This window comes from Cydia amplana, chromosome 24, assembly GCF_948474715.1.
Source record: "Cydia amplana chromosome 24, ilCydAmpl1.1, whole genome shotgun sequence".
Classification (NCBI taxonomy): domain Eukaryota; kingdom Metazoa; phylum Arthropoda; class Insecta; order Lepidoptera; family Tortricidae; genus Cydia; species Cydia amplana.
Window position 1 is genome coordinate 5,250,829 of NC_086092.1, and position 27,681 is coordinate 5,278,509.

Below are 27,681 nucleotides of genomic sequence, written 5' to 3' on the forward strand. Positions count from 1 at the left end.
CTGCATGGAGTTTTTAAACGTCTTTGTAAGTTAAGTTAGATTGCCTGGCTTTAATGCATAAAATATTTATTTGTTTTTTACAGGAGGCCAAAGAGCAGACATATGGACAGATGGTAAGCGATTACCGTAGCCCATGGACGCCTGCAACAGCAGATGGTTGCAAGAGCGTTGCCAGTATTTAAGATGGAAGTACGCTCTTTTCGTGAAGTTCGTATCGGTCCGGAAATACGGGTGACAGTTCATTCCACAGTTAAGGATGACTCACGTTAGACCGGGCCGTCTCCAGCCGGAGCTTCCGGAGCTTCGTTTTCTATGGAAAGCATCACGTGATCAGCCGTCATAGAGAATGACTAGTCGGGCGGGCGCCTCGACTCGGGTCCGGCCCGGTTTAGTGTGAGTCATCCATTATGCTGTGCAAGGCAGGAAGGTTCTAGAAAAACGCACAGTTGAGGACTGCCAACTATCTAACTGATGAAGACGGAAATGGGAGCGAGTAGAGCGATAGGGTAAGGAACCAGCATGGATACTCATAACAAGCGAGCTCTTGCACGGGTGACAGCTTGTTCCATTGGGTCCCGGGTGCCACCGAAATGTATACAACACTAACAAGCAAAGTTAATTATAGTGTATAACAGTAAACTCACAAGCGGTTAGCTCTTGAAGTTTAACTCCGCGGACGACAGTTTGTCCCCTTGGAACCCAGGTGCCACTGGAGTGTATACGGGCATTTTCACTTATAAGAAGTACCATTTACTTTTTTTCGAAAATCCATCAACTTAATTTTGAGTTATTTCTACTCAGAATCACGAGGACTATTTAAAAAGAAGAAATTACAGTTTTGTAACGCATTTTCACATAGGTACATTTTGTATGGACCGTTACAAAACTGACACCCACAATTTGTATGAAAAACAGGGGACACTTTTTTCTTTGTCTCATTCAATAGTACCTACTCGTCATTCTGAGTTTAAATAACCCAAAAGTTATTGGTGTTTCGAAAAAAAGAAAATTGTACATTTTTTTCTGAAAACCCCCGTACAACACTAACTAAGCAAAGCCCTTGTCTACAACAGTATACTTACTCACAAGAGGGAACTTCACGGGTGACCGCTTGTTCCGTTGGAATCCAAGTGCCACTGGAGTGTAAACAACACTAACTAAAAGCAAAGGCCTTGTCTACAACAGTATAGTACCTACTCACAAGAGGGAACTCCATGGGAGACAGCTTGTTCTATTGGAACCCAGGTGCCACAGGAGTATATACAATATTAACAACAAGCTAAGTTCTTGTAGTACAACAGTATACTCACAAGAGGGAACTCCACGGGTGACAGCTTGTTCTATTGGAACCCAGGTGCCACTGGAATACATGTAAACAACACTAACAAAAAGCAAAGTCCTTGTCTACAACAGTATACTCACAAGAGGGAACTCCACGGGTGACAGCTTGTTCCATTGGAACCCAGCTGCCACCGGAGTATATACAATATTAACAACAAGGTAAGTTCTTGTAGTACAACAGTATACTCACAAGAAGCGAGCTCTTGAAGCTGCTGGAACTCTGCTGGTGACAGCTTGTCCCATTGGAACCCGGGCGCCACCGGAGTGTTCGGCATGATCTGAAACAAAATAATACATTATTATTATACAATTTGGTATCTGTCAAAAGACACACACACAAGCAGCATATAAGCAAGGTTTTTACTTGTCGTCGTAAGCATAGTGGCGTAGCTAGGCGTGGGCGAAGTGGGCCGTCGCCCATGGCCTCGCGCCCCAACATGGGCCTCGCGCGAGGGCCCTTCGGGCACAGTGAAAGAAATGGGCCTCGCAGATGCGAATTCGCCCACGGCCTAGATTAGTTCACGCTACGCCACTGGTAAGTCCAAGTACAAATTAAATTCCAGTTATGAACTCTTATAGAAATAAAAGAAAGTTTAGAATTCAAATCTGCAAAAATTGGCTTGGGTCTTACGATGTTAGAATTGTAGTCGATTGACAGTATTCTAAGAAATAGTTAAAACATTTTAAAAGTAGAAACAATTTAGAAGCACTGTTTTTACTTTATGTTCTCATACAGAGAATACAAAGAATAGAATACAATCATCGCTTTCATATCCTTTTCATAGAGGCCAATTCAAAATACATATTCCGATATCAAAACAATGTCATTTTGATATCATTTGCGCATGTGTTCCGCTAGAATGTCTTCGTACATTAGCGCGAGCGAGACGCATGGGCGAACGATATCATTTTGACATCGGAATATAAGTTCGAATTGACCTCATAGGTGCGCTACTTTTTGCCTGCGCTAAATTAAACTTCTTTGTCGTTAGTTTCATTGTAACAATCCTTTTTCAGCGTCTTTATAACTTAAAGCTGAATAGCATATAAAACTGACTTTAATAAGCTTTTATTTAGTTTAAATTGTCCCGAATATTTCTATTTAAGTGATTGAATTAACCTCTTAGTAAATGGTACCTTCGAAGCGCTGGTGGCCTAGCGGTGAGAGCGTGAGACTTGCAATCCGGAGGTCGCACTTATGTACGGTTTTCGTACTTATGTACGAAATATCGTTTGATTTTTTACCAGTCTAGAGCCCACGCCAATTCCTGGGATTAGTTTCCAAGCGGACCCCAGGCTCCCATGAGCCGTGGCAAAATGCCGGGACAACGCGAGGAAGATGATGAGTAAATGGTACCTTCGCATTTTTTCTGAAAGTAATCCAGTCATCTTAAGAACCTTTCTTCAGAAACAAGCTGAAAAGATGTAACACAGACAGACTATACAGGGTGAACCGACCGATCAATCACTCGGACGTCTGAATGGCGTTTTATCTCACGCCATAATGCAATCTGAGCGGCATCCGATCTACCAACCTAGCCACCCCACACTATTCTCTCCCAAGCGTCGGCGTCAACTCTATGGCTGCTGCTCGATGCAATGCAATGGATCGATCGGAACCGGTTTTATGCAAAAACTTAGAAATAACCATATTTTTATAATTATTTTATACTCGAAATGTAGAACTCAGTTGTGTTTTAGGTAAAGACTTCGTATTATTAGATTGCCCAATTAGAAATGAAATAATTAGCAAAGAACGAAGAAATACCGTTTTCGTTCAACCCATACAAAAAATACAGGTATCCGATCCCTGGCAACAATGACGTAACTGCGCAGCGACGCCACTTTCCAAAGCGCTGACTAGACGCCGACGCTCAAAAGACGCTTTTGTGTGGTGGAACTTACAGGCGTTTTTTTTAATTTTCATAACAGGATATGAATTAGATCTGGGTTAGAAAAGGATCAGATCTGTCAGTGTCAAAAGTAACATTTCTTCAACGAAAAACGTCACTTTACCGCTTAATAAAATAAAACACAGCAATAAAGGTTTGTGTCTTTTTATCAGTGTTTTAATGGGCGGACGAAGCACTAGGTATTTCACACCTTAACCCATTTTATTACTTTCTTTAGCGATAAAACTAATGGACAGTCAGCAGTGGTAGTACGTAATTCCATACCTATGCGGGCGAGATATTTAATATGGCCTGGGACTTTACCATGATGTCTTATTGCGATTCTGTTTAGGACCTAAACTGAATTGCTAAGGGACGGAGTTGGGACCTTACCATGATGTCTTATTGCGATTCTGTTTAGGACCTAAACTGAATTGCTAAGGGACGGAGTTATGCGACTTATATAGCTCCGTCCTTTAGCGATTCAGTTTAGATCCTAAACAGAATCGCAATAATACATTATGGTAAGGCCGATGTACACCCGATTGTAAGAATTAAGCTAATATTATAAACTGAAAATACTATAATTATCATTGCCGTCGACTATACAGTCAGCTGCAGAGAAAAAAATACAAGTTTGTATGTACTTAAAGGTGTTAAGCGAATAATATAGCGTTATCCTTCATCATCATCATTTTAGTATACAGTCGCCCACTACTGATCATATAATATTTATATATACTTAGGCCTCTCTTCGTGTACGCCACTTATCCCGGTCCTGTGCTAGTCTCAACCATAAGTGCCCCGCAATTTCGATGGAAACCCTTACAATAAAGTATCTATTCATCTTCTATAAACCCTCAAACTCACCTCGGGAACCCCAATCGATCATCGTTCAACAAAACACCGGCAAGTTGTTTCTACAAAAAGAGATAAAGTTCTTTGAAACCGATCCTAAATAAAGACCGTTATGCAAAATAAGAGGTCCCGGAAATGATTGCTTTCATGTTATGGTACTTTGGTGTTAAATTACTTTTTTATGATGGAAATCGGTTTATTTTTATCGGGATTTTTTTTGGTGTTTATTACTTACTGTTTTGATTTAGATTCGTTGTTGTTTTGTCTGCCTTGAGTCGCTAATTGTCAGGTTAAGGATAAATAAATAAATAAATATTATAGGACATTCTTACACAAATTGACTAAGTCCCACGGTAAGCTCAAGAAGGCTTGTGTTATGTGGGCACTCAGACAACGATATATATAATATACAAATACATAAATACATAGAAAACAACCAAGACTCTGGAACAAATATCTGTGCTCATCACACAAATAAATGCCCTTACCAGGATTCGAACCCAGGACCGCGGCTTAACAGGCAGGGTCACCCACTAGGCCAGACCAGTCGTCAGAAAGTGTGAGGACTAGTAGTTCGCCCCGAACTGAGAACTCGCGGTTAACCAAAAATTATATAGCTATTGACTTTGTTGCACCTACTTAGGTACTCGTATAGTGCGACATAAAATAATAGAAAATAAATGAGGGCGCCATTTTCTACGTGACTGTCACATTTGTGACGTAAAATGCTTACACATTAGGGTGGAGCGAAATCCAAAATTCTTGAATATAGCAATGGAACCCCTCTAAAAGGATGTCTAATTTTTTATTATTTAAGGGAAAAAAATAAAAAAAATATTGGTATATACTTTTAGCCCTCTACTATTCGATTATATATGTATAGCAATATATGCATATTTTTAATTAATTTAATTTATGCTTATTTTTTTATAACAATATCATTCATTAAATAACATCTTTTTGTTACAGATATACTCGATTCCTATACTTATTTTTGTTTATAACGTATATTTTTATGACACGGTAAAACCACGTAAATCGAGGTTTTATGGAAAAGGCCCTTTAACCCGGATACTGTGCACAAATTGGAGTTTACAACTAATTACAGAACCGTGAAAACTATTTTGAACGTGATAAGATAATGAAAATACTACTAGTAAAAGTAAATATATGCCTAACATACGTGTGAACATGACCCAAAAAGGGCGTAAGCGACGCCGAAGGGCAAAATTTAACGCTTTTTTAAACATATAAATAACCCATTTTTGCAGTAAAATGATACTTTTCGTAATCAATAATACCGTTACTTTGCCACAAGAACGTCTAAAAAAAATAACTCATATATATTTTTTACACTGTAGCATTTTCCTTGTTTTGCATGAAATTGCTGTTTAATATGAAAGTTTGAAATTTTATTATTTCATAAATATTGAAAAAGGCACAAACATTTTGGTAATAACTTATTATACGCTTATTAAGTATTATATAATTTCAATAAAATGTACACATATTAGTGAAATTAGTATATTTAAATAATTGATGAAAATGTACCTTTATTAATTTCTTTAGCGGCTGGATAGAGGGCTAAAAGTAGTGTTTATTTTGAAACTTGATATAATCACTATAATCTACATGACAAACTGCAACTTTTCGTACCGGTTCCACATTGATAATCAAATTTTTATTTTTTTCCCATACAACGACGCCCCACCCTATTACACATGGCAACAATTTAGTATGGACATTTTTGAGTTCTATTTTATTTAATTTCTACTATTTTATGTCGCTCTATAGGCGGCAATAGATCAAAGATGGATTTATTGCAAGGTCTGTGGAGCCTTTAACTGATTGATTTAAGCAAAGAGTAGTATGTATAATATAGTTGGCCAAGCAGATCTTGTCAGTAGAAAAAATGTAGGCGCGAAGGGATATGCTCTCATAGAAAATTTGAGTTTCGCGCCTTTTTCTACTGACAAGATTTGCTTTTTTGGATCAATTTTGAAGCGCCATTTACAAGTTTAGCGTTAAATAATATAGATGGCGCTATTTTTTCGAATAAAGGGCTTCGTATACGGCTGCCCCTCCCCTGGATTTAAGTCACCACCATAGAGATTAAAATAAACTGTATCTGTGCTAAGCCTAGTATTTCCTGTCAAATGTCAAATACATATATTATGTTTATTCTATTTTATTTTTATGTTGCTAATTATTTCAAAATGGTAAATTTAAAAACGATATTATAAAAGTGTAAGTCGAGCACTTTCATTTGATACTAAACTCGACCATGTTTCTTGCAAAAAAATGACCAGAATAGCAAGACCTCTCACAAACAGCTTTTTGGCCTTCTAAGCTCTTCTAGCTCAATAACCTCTTGATCGGGCCTGCTCATAATTTAATGACTAAAATATAATGCCCTCGACTACATGTTTACCCAATTTCATTAAAATTAGAACAAATTTACTTAAGTTATTGAGTATCAAACTATCTTCTGACAGTTCAGCTTAAAAACATCGAAATGCCGAGACGTGCCGCTAGCCAGCCGCGTGTTCAAAGTCGAATGTAAGAACTTCGCTTCGCTTCGCTCGCTCGTTCGATAACTCACGTTAGACCGGGCCGTGTCCGGGCCGGAGCTTGCGGAGCTTCGTTTTCTATGGAAATCATCACGTGATCACCCTGTCATAGAAAGGTAAGCGCCGGAAGCTCCGGCCCGGACACGGCTTGGTCTAACGTTTACCTTTACTGGGCGTGTCGGATTGACGAGCGCCAGAATACTGAGCGTCTACTGTATTTGCCATTTTTCAAAATTACCCCAATTTTAAGTAATCACAACACAATGCCTTGTGTGCATCTCATGCATCTCATTTTGTTTATTATTGCTGATTTACGAAATTAATCAATTACGTACCTCGGTTTTCAAAGGCGATGTATTTCTGTCCGTGCTCATATTCACAGCAAACTAACACAAATATCTTAACACACAATAACTTAAAATTATCACCATTCACAATTTAAATATACTGTCACTTTTAATTATAGTTTAAACAGTATAAAACATATTTAAACATCAATTTGTTGATTTCCTCAAAAACGTACACAAGTAATATCGCCGGCAGCACTCATACAAGTACAACTGACTTATAGTTGATCAAACCAAATTGTCAGTAAATAAGAACAAAACAAAATATACTTATCCTTTTCTTTTGCGTGCTAGTACTAGTGTAAGACAAAGATAGTATGATTCTCTCTATGTTTGAAATGTGACAGTCCTTTGACAAACTATAAGTATTCAATTCTCATAACAATTTATTTTTCTCTCAAAGTTTCCTCGTACGTCAATACATAAGAGGAAAAAGTTAACAAATACGGGTGTCCCTAGCCATTGGATAAACCCTGAGGGGCTACCGCGAAAACCGAAATTCGCAAATTGCGGAGATCTTTCCCTTTTACTCTAATGAAGGCGTAATTAGAGTGACAGAGAAAAATTACCGCAATTTGGGAACTTCGATTCGCGGTTATAGAACTAAAATCCCACGTAGGGTTACTTCTCGTTACTGACAGGTTTTTGTATAAAGATACAGTAAGCTATTTTTGTCCTTATGGTACCTAAGCGATAATGTGGTTCCTTTTCCTAAAAAACGTCACATATAAGTTCATATCGGCTCGTAATAAATATCGATTTAATATCCAGACACCATTCCACACAGCACTGGAACCGATAATGACAAACGATACCGGTAATACCGCGTTATCCGGTACCGGTATCTGATTTATATCCATATCCAACATGGCGGATAAACGATCGACGTTTTAAATGGCTTGAAGCTGCGTGGATTATGTTATTATTTCGATAAAGTTGTGGATTCGGTTTAAATTGTGAAGTTTATATATGTAATATAGCGACCCGCCCCGGCTTCGCACGGGTTAAGAAATTATACATAAACCTTCCTCTTGAATCACTCTATCTATTAAAAAACCGCATCAAGATCCGTTGCGTAGTTTTAAAGATCTAAGCATACATAGGGACAGACATCAGACAGTGGGAAGCGATTTTGTTTTATATAGTAGTTTTATGTAGTTAAGTATATATGTATGTAATAATGGATCTTAAAGATTTCTGTTTATCTGATTATTATCTAACACGACGGACGCGTTATACTCGTTATAGGTACGTATTAATAATTAAGAAGATAAGTTTTTTTGCTCATGCGATCATATTCTAAATAATTTTCGTGAAAAGTATCTATTAAGCTTTTTTTTTTGCACACACGGTTCATAAGTTAGAGGGACACAGTATGTTTGACTTTGGATGGACGGACATGACGATACTGCGTTCCGTTCGATTTTAAAACGTACCTAACTCAATTATTTATTTTCTTGTACCACTTTGATGTAAATTTGAAAAAAGAAAAAGAAAAAAAAAGAATAAAGAAAGAATAAGAAAAAGTGTTTTGAGAAAAAGTGTCGAAACTGAAATTGTTAAAAACTTGAATGAAAGGCCCTTCTTCTGGTATTAGATAGTTTAATACCCGAGGAAGCACATGGGATACTCTTTATCAATCATTATCTTATCATTTTATGCAGACGAAGTTGCGGGGAGAAGCTAGTTAATCTTTTATAAAACCTTATTATACCCTTTCCCTTATTAATGCCTTTTACCATCCATTTTCCTAACGAAAGATAAGCCAAACCGGATATCCGGGCAATTAAATCTTATCCGGAAGATCACTCCTAACTAAATTAAAGATGGCCGTCGTTTATACCCGGATACCGATTACTTAGTTACATGGATACTCCACCACAATGGATACCCGGATACAGATTACGTAGGTACTGGAGATTCTCCACATACAAAAAAAGTTCGGGTCGAGGTTAGTCATAACGATGTTAAAGAGGCGCCGAAACATCGTAACATGGTTATATCAGCCCTAACTATAACTGGAACAGATGTGGTTCCCCACAAACAAAAACAATAGGTATTATATTGTATTCCAGCTGACAGCTGGAGGCTTTGGTCACTTTTTCCTTCGTATATAATATTTATTCGGTTTATAGTTTAAATTGTGTCTACTTGAAAAACACAAATTAAAATATTATCATACAATGTAATTTAATTTGTTCTTAGAGTAATATTGTATTGTATAGCAGATAAGCTGCTTTTATTTAATAATTGTTAAAGTATCAAATCGTTTTTTTACTTCCAATCAATTCTAACAAATGCTCTAAAATGACACATCTCAAATTGATAACACTGTTCGCTGCTCAAACAAATATGCGATTTTGCCGATTTTATAGAGTGACATATCTGCTGTAATGTGGAGTGACGTATCTGTGGCTTCGATTAGGTGAAATATAGATTTTTCATTAAGTTCATATATCGTTAATACGTTGTGGAAGTCTTTCGGCAACGTAAACAAGTATACGGGCATCAGGTCTAATCAAGTTTTCTTAATGAAGGTACCGTAAAATGGGGTGAGTAGGGTTCGCGGGGAGAGTTGGGTTATGAATGGGGAGAGAAGGGATGAAAGGGGAGGTGAGATGGGATTTTATGGCTACTGCTACAAAAATAATGTATTCCAATTTAAAATGGAGCTATAGTAATACTCATAATAAAAAAAATCGATCCAACAATCTTCCAAAATCACCTTTGTATGAAATCCCATCTCACCCCAATTACGAGGGACTACGGGGTGAGGTGGGATTTCCTGTTTATCGTCAAAGTTATGAAATGTAACTAACCAAAATAAAATACAAACGTCCGGAACACTTATTATATATGTCGGCGGCAGATCGTAAAATCGGCCATATCGAGATATTCCTAGGCATATCATGAAACGCCGCCATTTCATGATCTGACTAAGATTAACCCAGGCGTATCACGATCTGCCTTATGAAAGAGGCGGCATATCGGTCAGACCAATGTATTCGTTGATATTCCTAGCTTCATACCGGGCGCATCGTAAAATAATTGATGAGATATTCCTAGGCATATCATGAAACGCCGCCATTTCATGATCTGACTAAAATTAACTCAGGCATATCACGATCTGTCTTATAAAAGATTCGGCAGATCGATGGGAGCAATGAATTCGTCGAATTCCTAGCTTCATTCATACCGATCGCATCGTAAAATAATTGCATTTTTTGCCACTAGTGGCGCTGCATTCTATATGGCGCTGCGTCCGAGTCAGTGTTGCCAGATCGTACCTTTTAATACAAGTTTACGTTCCTTTTGAGCCTTGAGGTTTGCTCGATATGGCTGGTGCATGGTCGCTAGGCAGATCATGAAATGCCGGCGTTTCATGATCTGCCTAGGAATATCACCTCTTGAGGTTTGCACGATATGGCTGGTCGTCGCTAGGCAGATCATGAAATGCCGGCGTTTCATGATCTGCCTAGGAATATCACCCCTTGAGGTTTGCACGATATGGCTGGTCGTCGCTAGGCAGATCATGAAATGCCGGCGTTTCATGATCTGCCTAGGAATATCACCTCTTGAAGTTTGCACGATATGGCTGGTCGTCGCTAGGCAGATCATGAAATGCCGGCGTTTCATGATCTGCCTAGGAATATCACCCCTTGAGGTTTGCACGATATGGCTGGTCGTCGCTAGGCAGATCATGAAATGCCGGCGTTTCATGATCTGCCTAGGAATATCACCCCTTGAGGTTTGCACGATATGGCTGGTCGTCGCTAGGCAGATCATGAAATGCCCGCGTTTCATGATCTGCCTAGGAATATCACCCCTTGAGGTTTGCACGATATGGCTGGTCGTCGCTAGGCAGATCATGAAATGCCGGCGTTTCATGATCTGCCTAGGAATATCACCCCTTGAGGTTTGCACGATATGGCTGGTCGTCGCTAGGCAGATCATGAAATGCCGGCGTTTCATGATCTGCCTAGGAATATCACCCCTTGAGTTTGCACGATATGGCTGATGGTTGCGCTAGGCAGATCATGAAATGCCGGCGTTTCATGATATGCCTAGGAATATCACACCCTACTTATTTGATATGCCTAAACGTCGCTAGGCAAATCGTCAAACGTTGATGTTTGAACGATATGGCTGGTAGTCGCTAGTCAGATCATGAAATGGCGGCGTTTCATGTTATGCCTAGGAATATCTCGATATGGCCGATTTTACGATCTGCCTCAGACATATACACCATTCAGTTTGCATATGTAAAAATAAAATGTTATCGAGGTTTGAATGTCAGTTTTGCCCCTACTCACCCCATTTTATGGTACGGGAGAGTTGTTATTAGTAATATTCTCTCTCTCTCTCTATGTACAGGTTGGCCCAAAATACGTTGTTTATTTACTGTGGCATATTGTTGATATTTTTAACAAACATCATATACTCAATACATATAGGTACACCTTATAAAACAAAGTCGCCCGCCGCGTCTGTCTGTTTGTGTGTTTGTATGTTCCTTCGCGATAAACTCAAAAACTACTGAACGGATTTTCATGCGGCTTATACCTATCAAAAGAGTGATTCTTGAGGAAGGATTAGCTCTATAATTTGTTAACCCGTGCGAAGCCGGGGCGGGTCGCTAGTATATAATAAACTGAAGTTTATGGTAGAAGCTGATACTGTGTTTTTTATACATATACATCAAAACAATAAGTAGTAGAATATTTCAAGCATTTAAAGCATAACCACAACTCTTTATTTTTTACACATACCTAATCCTATTTTACGGTACCTATTTACTCCCCAACCTACCCTGTCAAGTTGAGAGCGCGACGAGATTGCGGAATCTACCCGGGTCACAGAATAAATAATAGTACTAAGTACAGAAGACTCACTCTGTAACAAAACGCGTCTGTTACGATCAGCACAGATATGGCCGCTAGGTGGCGACAGCGCCACGCGCGGCTTATGGGTTTCCCCAAAATTGGTGTGGAACGGATGTACTTTTAGCTACCTGTAGCAAAGCGACGAAATCGCGGAGTGAGACACGCCTGCCCGGGTTTAGTAACAGCTGTCTTTCTTCATTAACTTCTGACCCATCAACATGGCCCGATACTAATACTTTTATTGGCTCGGAGACGCAACACACACGGAATGCTACTACACCGCGATCCGTTGAAAAAAGCTAGCTTGGAGAACCTTTATACCTCCAATTCGTACCATGATCGTACAGTCAGCAGCAAAAGTTGCTAAGCGAGCCAGGTGTTCAAAATGATCTTGACGCGACTTTATTGTTAAGAGAATAAGAGTGCGTCAAGGTAATTTTGAACACCTTGCCCGCTTAGCAACTTCTGCTGCTGACTGTATCTTCGGGGAAAATAATTTACTAATTAGACCAGTGGTGGGAAAACTTTCTTCATAGGGGGCCAGAAAGTTTCATACAGAGGGCCAGAATTGCAGAAAAATGCATTTTTTCTGACAACGTGTTTTTGGGGTACCCTGTAGAATGTAGAATTTCATAAATGTACATTCAAATGCACCCATATTTACTTACTTACTTACTTAAAAATATGTCCCATAGTTTTTAATTTGCTGACATAAGAGCGATGGTATTTCTTGAGTATGATGTATATGCACCCATATTTTTACACTTGACTGTATTTATTTAAACTTATTGCACAAAATATATACAAAAATGTACACATGGCGGACTTAATGCCAAATAGCATTCTCTACCAGTCAACCATAGGGCCAAACAGAGATACCTTCAATTGGTGCAGAGAGAGAGAAAATATATTGAGTGAATTAAAAAAAGCAAACTATACTTACAAGTTACATAAATAAATAAAATATACATAAACTACCACATATTTATAAAATACATACTATAAATATAATAATGATGGATATAACTCTTGCTTTAGCAACGTACCTAAAAGTGTGACTGACTGTACCTAAAAGTGGAGGTCTTCGAGCAACACCGGCTTCCGACACGTCGGGTGGAGGTATTTCATTTAGTCATAGGTACAAAATGACTGGTATAACGCCGCTCCGTATGTTTTACACCTACGGATCAAAGATGGCGCATAAAATCTGAATTACTGTTGAAAATTATTGCACCAACGAATATTGGATCCATTGAGTTATAGTATCATAAAACCAGGAATACCTGGCTTGTAACGAATTAGTTGAGGTTGAGGCCCATTATGTTTCGATAATTTGATAAGGTTTTGATTAAATTTGATACGACCTGTACGGCTACCACCAGTTTAACACTGACATATTCGCTATATAGCGTGTGCGTAACTTACATTTCTATGCATCTCGTTCGTACTCGCATATTAGTGCAAGCGTGATGTATAGAAAGTATTACGCAGACGTTAGCGAATATGTCAATTTGACACTGCTAAGGCAGTCGTGGTAAGGCTAGGTACTGATAATAAATGATTTAAGATTTAACCTTTTCGACGCCGTGTCAAACACAAAAGCTGTCACGCTGACGCCACGTCACCGAAGTGTCAGAACTGAAATTGAACTTTATGCATTTGCACGTAGGTCTATGTTGCTCTGTGTTCTCTGACCGATTAATCCGTCTTTGGCGTTGGACCTGCGGTGCGGATATATCGGTCATTGGCGTCCAAAAGGTTAAAAAGTGCAAACGAAATGCCTTATTGGAATGCTCTTGACTACAGGAAATTTCTCAAGGTTATATGATAATAAGATTAAAACCATATCACATTAATAGACTAGAATTGACCTCGGCTTATCTTGCATTTTAATCATGTACCTTATTTTAAATCTCTTGTTTTAAGATACATAGTATTTTAATGGTCTGTAACTGTAACATCATAAACCTATTTGTAACAATCAAATTGCTAATATTAGGTTTATTGTAGTTAAAGTTAAAAATTTATGATTACTAAAGTCAATTTTTTTATTCCGTAGACTAAAATGACATTTCATAGTATGAAATGACACATGATGTTCATACTATGAAATGTCATTTCAGTCTACCGAATAAAAAAATAGACTTTACACGCACATCATGGATGAAAGGTCGAGCTTTTTAGTCACTAATATCGTATCTGAGAATATTAGTAATACCTAGGCCTAGACCCTCTGTGTTGGAAGGTGAATGGCAGTCGCTTTCGAAAAAACTAGTGCCTACGCCAATTCTTGGGATTAGTTGCCAAGCGGACCCCAGGCTTCGAAGAGCCGTGGCAAAATGCCGGGACAACGCGAGGAAGATGATGGATAAAAATATAAAAAATAAGGTGAGTTGACCGTGACGTCACTATGTTTCATATAAATCCCTTAATACCTCTGGGAGACCGAGCTTTGCTCGGAAAACATATAAAAACTCAAAAATGCGCGTTTTCCCAGAGATAAGACCTAGCTAGATCGATTTTTCGCCCCCAAAAACCCCCATGTAGTCAATTTCATCGAAATCGTTAGAGCCGTTTCCGAGATCGCCGAAATATACCTAATATATAAATAAATAAACAAACAAGAATTGCTCGTTTAAAGGTTAATCATAAAAAACTCGAAAATGCGCGTTTTCCCAGAGATAAGACCTAGCTAGATCGATTTTTCGCCCCCAAAAACCCCCATATAGCAAATTTCATCGAAATCGTTAGAGCCGTTTCCGAGATCCCCGAAATATATATATATAAACAAGAATTGCTCGTTTAAAGGTATTAGATAGATAGATTAGATAGATAGATAGATAGATTAGATAGATAAATCCCTTATTAGCATATCATTTTGACAGTTCTATAAAAAACAGATTTGACTAGTAGGAGAATACCCAATTTGAATCGCACTAGCGTTGTACAATGCAATTTGATGTTCCGCTGCTACAGCGAGTCTCCGCCATTTTGGAACGGCAATCTGCATATTTACCTGACTGCAGGTTGCAGGGGCAACGGTTATTATTGAAACGTGCATGCTGACAGCATTGCATATTGCATACCATTATTGCATCGTGCACGTTGTGAATGGAGCGATGTCTTAACCTACATCTCTACCATAGAGAAATATAAGTAAAGAAAGATTGGTAACTCCATACATCAGTTTTCTTACCAAAACGCGAGCTATTTCGTAGTCGACATCTAACGTCAAGTAGTGGAACTATCAGTACCGCTACTTGACACCAGATTTCACAGGTGTCGCTACTGACAAAAAATGTACTATTAAAACAATTTGTTGAGTATTAGAGTTTTTGTTTGCCGCGACATCTATTGTCAACTAGCAGAACTGATAATGTCTGCTACTTGACGCTAGATGTCGACTACGAAATAACTCGCGTTTTGGTAAGAAAACTACTCTTTCTTTACTTATACATATTTCTCTATGATATATACGGATATAAAGCCTGACCGAGATATATGATCACGCGCCATGTTGCGGAATTTAATTGGAACTAAATTTTACATACCTACTATACGGAACTGTCACCATGAATGAGAATGACAGCGCCCTCTTGACATGATCTTATATTACTGGTCAGGCTTTACAATTTTCTGTGTGTTCAGCAGACTCGTCTGCTTACAAAATAATTTACGAATTCAATAAAAAGAAAATAGGGACATATACAAAATAGAGCTTTCAGGTGAAATTGAAACTCAGACATTCTTCGTTCGTACCCCTATGTTGTCAAACCCTTCACAATAACAGCTTTCCCTAATATTAAAACAAGTACTAAATAAACCTCAAAGACCCTCAAATGATTACACGCCCCTGTTTCATTCAAGATTCACTTCAGCTAAATCAGCCTGATGAATTAGACAAGAACTTATTTAATTAAACAATGGCAGTAAAAGAAAACTCGGGCGTGGCGTGAGAATTTGGGCTTGTTTAGACGCGGTCCGAGTGATAAGCGGTAGCCATTTTACGTTTATGATACCACCTTTAACCTCTATTAGCCACTATTAGCTTATGCTAAAGGCCTCCCTTCCCATATACCTAGGTACTTAACACCCTACATACACTTCCTTTCGTTTACATATAGGTACTTTATTTATTTAAAATCTTTATTTTGACTTATCAAAATTGCATTTGTTATATCATGTTCTGATTCTTGGATAACTAGAGCTTAAGTGTAAATAAGCATATTACATTCTAAAGCAGTTGTCATAGCGTACGGACGCTGGTAAATCCAGATTTATATCATGCCAAGTTGCCGACCCTGTTAAAACCTTACGGGAGTGAGAACCTGCCGTGGCAGCATGGTCGCGTTTTTATCGCCTGACACGTTTTAAAAACTTTAGCTTTTAAAGTGGAAAATATTTACAATTTAAGCTATGGAACACACATAGAAATTCAAACAAGATATTAAACAATACATCAGTAAACTACATGTGTCTCAAACTTCAATTCAAACAAACAATACTTTAGTGAAAATGAAAATTAAGTTCCCGCTAGGGTAATCAGTTTGAAAAAGCAATTAAACAGAAGTGAAAGTCATGTCCCTGCTCGCGACGTCAATTTATGTAACATAACATGTCGTTTGTTCGCCCAGTCTCTAGCGCGCTTACGCTACTCTGAGTATATATTAATGTATATGTCGCAGGTAAATGATCAAAACAGAGATTTGAACAAATCTCTAAGGGATATGATCAAATCACGCATGATGTTAAAATGGCAAATCCATATCATCATTTCCCTAGAAAAATTCAGTCATTTGACCAAATCACTGACTCAGTTTAGTGAAAAGACAAAATCGGCCAATAAACGCGAAACGCTTTTTCATTTCACTAGATTTGTTTAGGAATTTGACAAAATCCCTAACCACGACAGTAAGTTGACGAAACGAACTTAAAAAGTCAACTTGTTTTATTATTTCGCTAAACAGGTTTAGTGAAATGATAAAGTCTCAACTGGAAGATGGTATATGGTAATTTGATTAAATCTCTGAAAGGTTTAGTGAAATGACGAAAGCAAGTACAGAATACAACAGTTTACTCTACAGTTAAGCGATTTGATCAAATCTCTGACTAGATTAAGTGAAATTTTTCGAAATTATGGCGCCGACAGATGTACCGATTTGGTACAGATAATTTTTAATACCTATTTAAAACAATCCCCGGTACATTACTTCCATCTAATGGACCTCTGTCTACCTTAGGGACGTCCACCAACACGCTTGATTTGATTAGCAACTTTTTAAATTTGTGCAGAGAAGTCTCTTTTATTTTTTCAGCCATATTTTCAAAAATTTTCACTTAATCTAGTCAGAGATTTGATCAAATCGCTTAACTGTAGAGTAAACTGTTGTATTTTGTCTTGCTTTCGTCATTTCACTAAACTGTTCAAAGACTTAAACAAATCACCATATAGGTACTATCTTCCAGTTGAGACTTTATCATTTCACTAAACTTGTTTAGCGAAATGTTAAAACTAGTTGACTTTTTAAGTTCGTTTCGTCAACTTACTGTCGTGGTTAGGGATTTTGTCAAATTCCTAAACAAATCTAGTGAAATGAAAAAGCGTTTCGCGTTTATTGGCCGATTTTGTCTTTTCACTAAACAGAGTCAGTGATTTGGTCAAATTACTGAATTTTTCTAGGGAAATGATGATATGGATTCGCCATTTTAACATCCTGCGTGATTTGATCATATCCCTTAGAGATTTGTTCAAATCTCTGTTTTGATCATTTCCCTGCGACATATAGACTAGCGCTGCACCAAAACGGAAACATTTAGCCCGCGCTGAGTCGCGACGTGTCCTTGACAACCGCAAGGTCAGAGAAATGCTTTTAGACATTAATTTTGATGCCTTAATGTCATTAAATTGCCCAGTAGAATTGTATAATGCATTAACACGAATATTTTATGACATATACAACGATTGCTATGTAAATAAAACGGTCAAGTGTAACACAAGTAGAAATCATAAACCCTGGATTAACGATAATTTGAAGAATATGATAATAGAAAGGGATAGATTATTTCACATATGGTGCCATGAGCCAAAGAATATGCTAAAGCGACTTAGTTATACTAGGTATAGGAATAAATGTACTAAAGCCATAAATAAAAGTAAAAATTTTTACGATAAAAAGTGTATTATAGAGTGTAATCATAATATTAAGAAAATATGGGAAAGGATAAATATATTATTGGGAAAAAATAGTAAAAATTTACATGATATAATACACTCTAACATGCAAGATATGGGAGATGACAAATATATATGTAATAAGTTCGCCTCTACTTATACGGACGAGATCAAAGAGATTAAACATATGTGTAATGATACCTGGATTGATAGGGATAATTACCTATGTTAAAAAGTCAGACGTGTGCATGAGATGGCAGCCCGTGAAAAGTCACCAAGTTAGAAAAGCTGTCAAAAACATGAACGCAAACAAATCTCCGGGCAGCGATCTGATACGCATGTCTGACATAAAACTCGTCGCAGACAAAATAAGTCCTATTCTTGCCAGATTGATTAATCTGTCAAACATCATAAATTCCCTAGTAAGCTAAAAGAAGCTATAATTCGTCCAATTTACAAAAAAGGAGATCGTAAATCTTTTTCTAATTATAGACCCATTGCAATATTATCCAGTATTGATAAAATTATGGAAAAATGTATAACCGACCAGCTTAGTACCTATCTTAGTAAAAATGATGTTTTAACTCCCAGTCAACACGGTTTTCAAAGAGGAAAAAGTACCTCAACTTTATTGTCAAAATTCACAGATGAAATTAATAACTACCTGAATGATAAAAAAATTGTATTAGCCGTATTCTTTGATTTCAAAAAGGCGTTCGATACTTTAGAATCGAACACCTTATTGAAGGCCATGCACGAGTGCGGAGTGAGCGAGCCGCTGAACACATGGTTCCGCGACTATCTCGCCTCGCGCTCCTACAAGGTCAGGGTCGGGAACTCCTATAGTCGTGAGTGCGCCGTGGAGTGTGGGGTGCCTCAGGGTTCGGGCTGTGGTCCTGTCTGCTACTTGATGCACGTTAACAGCTTGTGCGGTGTGCTGCAGCATTGCTCAGCGCACATGTTCGCAGACGACCTATGCGCCTTGCGCGCGGGCACTGACCTTGAGGACACTTTCCGTCTAGTTCAGCAAGACATTAACTCGGTCATTAAGTGGTCTCACGACAATGGAATAGTTCTCAACTCCAATAAAACCAAGTTCTTGCTAATTCATTCACCGTACTTACCAATTAAGAATATCCCTTCCAAACTATATGCCCATACTTTCCATTGCTTTCACCTTAACAACTATAACTGTAACTGTGAACCTATTCAACAAGTAGAATGTATTTCTTACCTTGGAATCAAAGTAGACGAGCACCTATCCTGGTCGTATCATGTTAATTTTATTTATGAAAAACTTAGAGTCTTATTAGGTAAGTTCTATCACTTAAAATTCAAAGTTCCTATTAGCACACTTAGATGTCTATACATGTCACTTGTAGATTCAATATTGAGTTATGCTCTTGACAGCTATGGGCTCACAACTAAGACCAATATCGATAAACTAGAGACTATGCAGATCAGATTTTTAAAATTACTTGTCAACCATAAAATTAAACTCAAATGTAAAGGTAACTACAGACTACTATTTAAAATTTGCAATATTTTACCAGTTAGTTTAAAACATAAATACTTACTCGCGATCAATAACCATAGCTACCAAGAGTCTAACTCAGTGGATTCCTTAACACCAGTTAATCATACATACATCACAAAGGCTGTGACTACAGGCAAACTATCCGTTCCTAGAATTAATAACTACTACGGGGATAGAACACTTAGAAAAAGAATTTCATACTTACTCAATAGTTTGCCTGAAGCTATAAGACGCGAAAACAAGAAGTCCAAATTTAAATCTATGTTAAAAAAACATTACCATGACACATTGTAGTAATTAATTTACCTACTTTAAGTTACATTAAGTTACATATTAACCAGAGACTGATGACCCCACAGTCAAACTCATTTTTGAGTTTTGCGGGGCTATGATTATAGTTAAGAATATCACTGTACTTTATTAATTAAATAAATAATAAAATAAAGTCCTTCTTTAGATTAGTTTAGGTTTAATTTAAGATACTGACGGTGTGGTCTCCGCAGCATTTATGCTGAGTTAGCTCCTATTCTGTACCACAACACATGACCCTCGACTAAATTAAATAATAATTTTATGTATTGTAGTATTATAATTGTGATCTGTGGTATTGTGTAATTTTTACTTTTACTTTTCTTTGTCTCTTGTCTTTTGTTTGTGTCACAAAGAATGTATTAATAAAGATTTTATCTATCTATCTATCTATATATAATATATATCACCCGCTCTCGCCCCCTCCTATCCCTCGCCCCTCCAACCTAGGAATTTCATATCTTCCGCCACCATAAAGGGAATTGCTCGAACTCGGGACCATGAGCGGATTCCAGGCCTTTATTCGTAGGACTATGGGCAAGTGGCATTTGCCTTCTAAAAATACTTACATATATACAATACAAATCAGGGATGTTGCGAATATCCGCATCCGCATCCGCAACCGCGGAACTTCCGAATTATTTTCAACGTCCGCATCTGCATCCGCATCCGCATAAAATCGATGCGGATTTAATGCGGTTGCGGATGTGGAACAGGTCGGTACAGGAACGTCTTAGCATCGGCGTAAGTGCTAGACTGCTAGGTAATTTAGTCATTAGCTTAAAAAAACCTATTAGAAATTAGCAGTCAAGCGTGAGTGGGACTTTATGTACGGAACCCTTGGAACGCGAGTCCGACTCGCACTTCGCCGGTTTTTTGAAATAAAAATTACTAAAATGTAATATTTGACGTTTGTTATGTACCTATCTTGACATCCGCATCCGCATCCGCATCAGCGGAAGTCAAAAAATCGGCATCCGCAACATCCTTGATACAAATACTCTTTATTGTACACGTTAATACAAGAAAACAATACAAAATAAAACAGAAACAAGCAGAGGTCAACTGGTAACATAACGACTTCAATTTTGACAACCCTAAATAGCCGAAAGGGATAGTGCCATAAGTTAGAAAGGGATATCATGATTTGACCCTGAATCGCTGTCAAACTTCGGTTTTATAGGAAGTGTCCTTTCTATAGTAAGTAACACTGATTTAAACTTTCACGATTTTTACACATTATTAAATTGTACAACGGGACTTAATCGCGTTTAAGTTTTAAGATTTACCTCCGACGTTTCGAGGACGGCGTTGTCCCCGTGGTCTCGGAGAAGACTGGCTTAAGTTGACATCAGCATCTTCTTTCTATAGTAAGTAATTACTTATTCTGTGGCGGCACACACAAAGAGATCATTTTTGAGCTCTAAGTCAGACTGCTAAAGCCATAGTTGTGGTAGTAGGTACAGCCAAGTATAAAAATATGGGTGCACACATCATACTCAAAAATATGTCCCATAGCCTCTTAAGGGGCCCACTGATTATCAGTCCGCCGGACGATATCTGCCTGTCAGTTGTTCGGAACTGTCAACATTTTATTCTAACGCTACGGCTTACGTAGGCGGACAACGCGCGAACGCGGCGCGGCGCGGCGAGGATGAAACAAACCGTTGATACGTATAGGTATGTCCTACTCCTACGTAAGCGATTTAGACGCGAAGCGGCGCGGCGGCCGCGCGGCGTTCGCGCGTTGTTCGCCTACGTAAGGCTTAGCACGCACTGCGGTTTTTAAAAAGCGGTTCCGCTACCGCAAAAAATGTAACGTACGGCATTCTTTATAAGCGCACGCACGCAACTTGCTACATTTTGACCGCAACCGCAAGAAAAAAACCGCAGTGCTAAGCCTTTGACGTAGCGTAATCGACAGCCCGATATCGTCCGGCGGACTGTTAATCAGTGGGCCCCTTTAATGTCAGCGAATTAAGTACTATAGGACATATTTTTGAGAAATTATATGCACCCATGTTTTTACACTTGACTGTACGTTGCTAAAACTAAAATGGATTTTCTATTAACCTCAAGTTCGCCTAAACTGCGATTAACGAATTTCAAATCTAACTCTAATACTATCTAATGATTTAGTGCCAGACTTAGACATTTAACAGCCTTCACAAAAGTCGAAATTGAATATCCCCTCTCTTTCCGACCCACTTGAAACTGAATGCGTGCGTGCGGGACGCATGCCGATATCGCATGATTTAGTGCTGTAAGTTTGACAGGAGCTTTACAGATGATTTATTCGACGCCATTATTGTGATTTACGATACTGTAGCTGCGCAGTGACATAAAGGCCAATTCAAGCTTACGTTTTTATATCAAAATGACATCTATACCCCGTTTTTTTAATGATTAAAATTTTCTAACCTCAAAAATTAGTGATATTAACTTCTTCCAAAATGCTAGGGTTCCTATGATATTGCAGTACAATAAAAAGTAAACGACACTATAATTCAGTGCATAGTTACTCAGATTTAATATTGGAGGAAAAAAGTTACTACTTTTGAGGTTGGTTATAAAATTTTTAATTAGAAAAAATGGCATAAGTGATGTCAATTTTTTTTCATTCGCCCTTGCGGTAATACATGTACGAACAAGTACCTACGAGCGAAACGCACTCTAATGATAACTATAGATATCATTTCTATGCCAAAATCTGTATACCTAAGTTCGAATTGTCTTCATATTTATAATGATATTAAGAGGGGCTAACGCAAAATTATAGTTTTGTATTGATTTTTAAACGTTTCAATCCAGAGTAATGTAAATAGGCACAGGGAAACTAGACTATTATTTGCAATGCAATGTAAATAGGCACAGGGAAAGAAGACTATATTTGCAAGAGCAGACTCCAACCGAATCATTTAAAAGTTGAAGTTGTCTCGAAAGAAAAATATCTCGAAAACATGTCTAAATTTCATTTTTTATCAGTTGTATATCGTTATAATAATAGCAGTAGGTATATTTTGGTATAATATCTCTTATTTCTCTAGGGACTAATATAAATAGTTTAACTATATATAGATGGTTAAACCAATTTGTTAGTTAATAAGAACAAAAATACTATAGTCATCCTTTTCTTTTGGATGATAGTACTAGTGTAAGACAAAGATAGTATGATTCTCTTTGTCTATGTTTGAAATGAGAACTATAAGTTACACATTGGCCTGATTCGAACTTTAAGATGCGCCAAAAATTTGTTAAAGATACGATATGGGTCGGATGTCAGTGTCAAAAGAGTCGTTTTTGTTCGAAGAAACGTCACATTTGATACTGACATATCCGATCCACGTCACGATCGATCTTTAGCAAATTTTTGTCGTATCTTAAAGTTTGAATCAGGCCGATAGAAGCTTGACAGGAATTTTGCAGTTGATTCATGGACAGGTATAAAAGTGTTTTATGGTTACGAGTTGCGCAGTGTCACGGCGGAATGCTAAATTTGTTTTATAACTGTGGAGTCAGGTGAAATGTATGGGTTACTAGTTTCTGCCCGTGACTTTAGCGTAGAATTGTGAAATAATATACTAGCCCGCGACACATTAAATTATAATATGTACTTAATTATTTTATAACATGTAGGTATGCTAGTTTTAAGCTATTTATGTATGGGCCACTAGTTGCCTGAAATAAAGATTTCATTCATTCGTTCATTCATTCACTGCGTAGGATTTTGATTCAGGGGCATACGAACTGTCTGTGTGCCTGGTACACATTTTCGTTGCTGAAAATTGAAATAGGTACAAAGAAATTAGAGTGAGTAGAAGTTTTACATTCACGTTTTTTTCTTAGCCCGTTATAGTGTCCCACTGCTGGGCAAAGGCCTCTCCCCTTGATCTCCACAACTCCCGTTGTTGTGCTTTATCCTGCCACTTACTGATGAAGGTGTCTAAGTGGTCCCGCCATCTCTGTCTGGGCCTGCCACGTCCGCGCTTCTTTTGCGGTATCCACTTGGTGGCTATACTAGCCCACCTATCTGGATGCATGCGGCAGATGTGACATGTGACCCTATTTTCATTGTATAACAATTTTTAGCAACGAAATCTGGTACCAGAAATATATACAATGTATAAAGGGGCCCACTGATTAACAGTCCGCCGGACGGTATCGGCCTGTCAGTTGTTCGGAACTGTCAAAATTTTGTTCTAACTGACAGGTCGATTCCGTCCGGCGGACTGTTAATCAGTGGGCCCCTGAAGTATAATTATGTTACGTAAATGTGCATGCCAAGATTTAGTTAATTTAAGCATGTCATGTCTGTATCTGTCAATTTTCTTAATAAAATGAGTGTCGGAATGAACATCATAATTGCAACAGTAATGCAGCGGCAAACGGCGTTACTGCAGACTGCATTGCTACCTTAAATGTCAAAATCGATCTTGCTGCCCGTATTTTTACTCTATTTTAGAATAATATATATATGTTGATTATTGAGGCGCAATAATTTATATAGATAGAATAGACATAAAAGAAAATTTTTATTTAACACAACATTGAAAAATGTTTACAGGTAATGCTACAAAACATTTACAAACCTTAGAATTAAACTTAAATAGGCACAAATTAATATGTTTACATGTAAGTAGATATAAAAACTTTTAAAATGATGATGCTAAAAAGGAGAGAACCTCGGCATGTGTTGCAGCAGGCTTACCTACCTATAGCCTGACCAGTAATATATGATAATTGTCAAGAGGGCGCTGTTATTCTCATGTATAGGGTGACAGTTCCGTGTAGTATGAAAAAATTAGTTCCAGTGAAATTCCGCAACATGGCGCACCCTCAATAGATCCTGGTTCACCTATAATATAACCACCTATAACGCTGGTTTTCAGGCCGACCTTTCGTACAATACTAATTTTCTTGCTGCTTGTAGAAAAACACAGAACCATCGCCATTTCAAAATGGCGACGGAACCCTAAAATCTGTTTACTACTCATTGCTACAAGTCAACGGCCGTTGCAAGCCACAAAAATAGCTTCCTATATTTACTGACTCTGTTCCGAAAGCTCGGCAAATGTTCGCCGCTAACTTTTTTTCTGCCGCATACCTAATACCTGTATATGAATGAATGAATGGTTCGAATGAATGAATGATTTATTTGCTTAAACATGGTACATTAAATTGACGTTATCAGTATAAGCATAGATCAACCCAATCTACCTAAAAAGACGCAACCTAATTGTGTTTGGGTTTGAATACATTGTCCTGTAGGGCTAAGATGGCCGGCTCATTATCATTTGTCACCATGGCTGTCACATTCTAACAAATATGTAAGTGCGAATGTGACACATAGCATGACATCATCATCATAAAATACAAATACAAATGCATTTATTTCATTACTTTTTACATCAGTTCTTAGGTATAATATAAGGGTTAGGTAGGTAATTAGTCCATCTTAGGTATATGAAGTAAGTAGGTAAGTATTTATCTAAAAACATTGTGCAACAAATTGTGTAAGTAATGAAAAAGGTGCGGGTACAGCTTGCTGAATTTAAACCCGCCCTTGGTCAGCTAATTGGAATGGTATTAAGATTAAATAATTTTTAATCATCACAATTTTAAGAGCCTGATGGCTCTTGTCGGTGGAGTAATCGCCATTATGTTCTTCTCTCTGCCACTGTTTTGAGTTCCTGATACGTCACTACGTTGATTTTCTCTTTGGCTTGGTCCAAAAATGCACGTCTCGGCCTTCCTCTGCCTCTCTTTTTTTCTATTCTTCCTTCAATTATAGTTTTTATGTAAGTATCGTTCCGTATCAGGTGCCCCAACATGCTTCCCCACATAGCATGACAGGTGATAAAAATGCGACCATGATAGCTGGTCTGCTGAGTTTTAGTTGCCTGTTGAAGAAATGTACGGCCTGTGATAAAAGCTCGTAATTTTGACGAACAACTTTCATCATACCTGTCAACCTAGCTCCAAACTAAGCAAACGGAACAGTAAAAAACGGCCAATTGCGAGTCAGACTCGCAAGGGTTGACTGCACATTTCTAATAGGTTTAACTGTCATCTATAGGTATTTTGTGCATTTAAAAACAAATTAAGACCCAGTAGTTTTGAAGATAAGGGGGGGGGGGGAATGGTCGGACAGACAGACAGAAAGACTCACGAGTGATCATATAAGGGTTCCATTTTTTTCCTTTTGAAGTACAGAACCCTAAAAGTAACAGTGGACCGGCGCCTTTGATGTTTCTGTAAATGCCGACACCGCACAAGAACATAGTAGGGTTGTCACAGACCTTTACACAGCTGCCAACAAATTAAAATATTACAAATAAGACACGCTAGCTACCTACTAACAACGGCAATGTATGAAGCTCGGGTGCGCGCTATTTGATTGCTGTTGAGTGGATTTTTGAAGTGAAAACTTCTTTAGCGGCGCTGGGCACTTTTTGTGGGGAAAAAATGATAAACTCGAGACAGCGTAAGGCGATCACGTGACCGTAAGGTTTAGATGGCCACTCATAATGTAGATGGCATTTAAAAGAAAAACTCAATGTTATTTGACATTGTTGCGGACTCATTTTCAAGACTCTTTACCTATGTTCAAATAATTTGACGTTGTCATGGCAGTATGTAAATAAACATGTCAATGAAAAAGTGTGATCTTATTTGAGAATGATAATAATATATAATAAATAAATATAATACCTCCGCTAAACGTATGTATCGTGTTACCGGGCGTCGGTAACACAGTGAGGTGAGTTTTCACTTCTATCGGCACTCCCGGAGTGCAACCGTTGTTGCTTGTTTTGTATGGTGACTTTCCCCTGATCATGCAAGCAATAAGAATAACTCGCCAGGTATGCCCGTTTCGTACTTGAACACCATAATACGTACAACTAGATATACAACGTGTATGCAACATCCTACCTTATTCCCTCGGCATAAAGTCCAAAAACGTATAAACACTCGTGTCTTAATCTACTACGTTTTACGACGGTATAGTATCCGCAAAATAGTTATGGTTCTCAAACCATTTGAGATTCTATGAATATGAGGATAAGGTTCGAAATAATACGGCAGAAGTGAAGTCATATGGATAAATGTAAGGTCCTATGGCATCGTTTTCATAGGATTTGTGATCTCCATAAGTATGCTATAATCATTCTAAGCTAGGGCTGAAACCTACACCTTGGAAGCTAAATAGACACCTACAGAGTGTGTCTTAAGAGTCCGCAGCAAGCTTGGTTCGTGTTCTTAACAACTACGCAAAAATGTAGTAGGTGTGTATTTGCTTGTATTGGTACCACACCGTAGTTAAATTTTGTGTAGCAACTGTTGAGCTACTGTGGAGCAACCGTGAAGCAACAATGTTCAACAGTAAGTACTAGTTACCTAATGTTACCGACAGGCTCTATTGTTTCCCAAAAAGTTTTAAGTCATAATGTATTGTTTGCCCGGATTTTCATTTGGTTCAGACTTCAGACACGCGTCACTTTTCAGGATTGCCATAAAACAAACCTAACCTAACCTAATCATAGGATAACCTTACGAAAATCCTGAAAAGTAAACGTTTTCCGTTTTATGACTAATGATAATATGACAAACATTTACATTATGACTTGGGAAACAAAAGGACCCCGCTACTGACGTCACAGGGCGGACACGCCATACATCAAAAATGATTTGCGTTTATATGTGTGCGCGGCACGTCTGTACACGCGTCATTGAGTTTCTGATTCTGACGGAATCCTGGCATGCTCTCAGTA

At 38.0% G+C, this 27,681-nt stretch overlaps 1 protein-coding gene across 1 annotated transcript in view; it reads right to left on the reverse strand.

Moving 5' to 3' along the window:
* LOC134659278 (diacylglycerol kinase 1) overlaps nt 1-27,681 on the reverse strand; it is a 181,707-nt gene that overhangs the window by 77,094 nt on the left and 76,932 nt on the right. The window contains exon 2 of the mRNA XM_063514931.1: nt 1,532-1,619. Within this exon, the coding sequence (XP_063371001.1) occupies nt 1,532-1,616 (85 nt within the window). The 5' untranslated portion in view covers nt 1,617-1,619. The remainder of the gene's footprint in view (nt 1-1,531; nt 1,620-27,681) is intronic.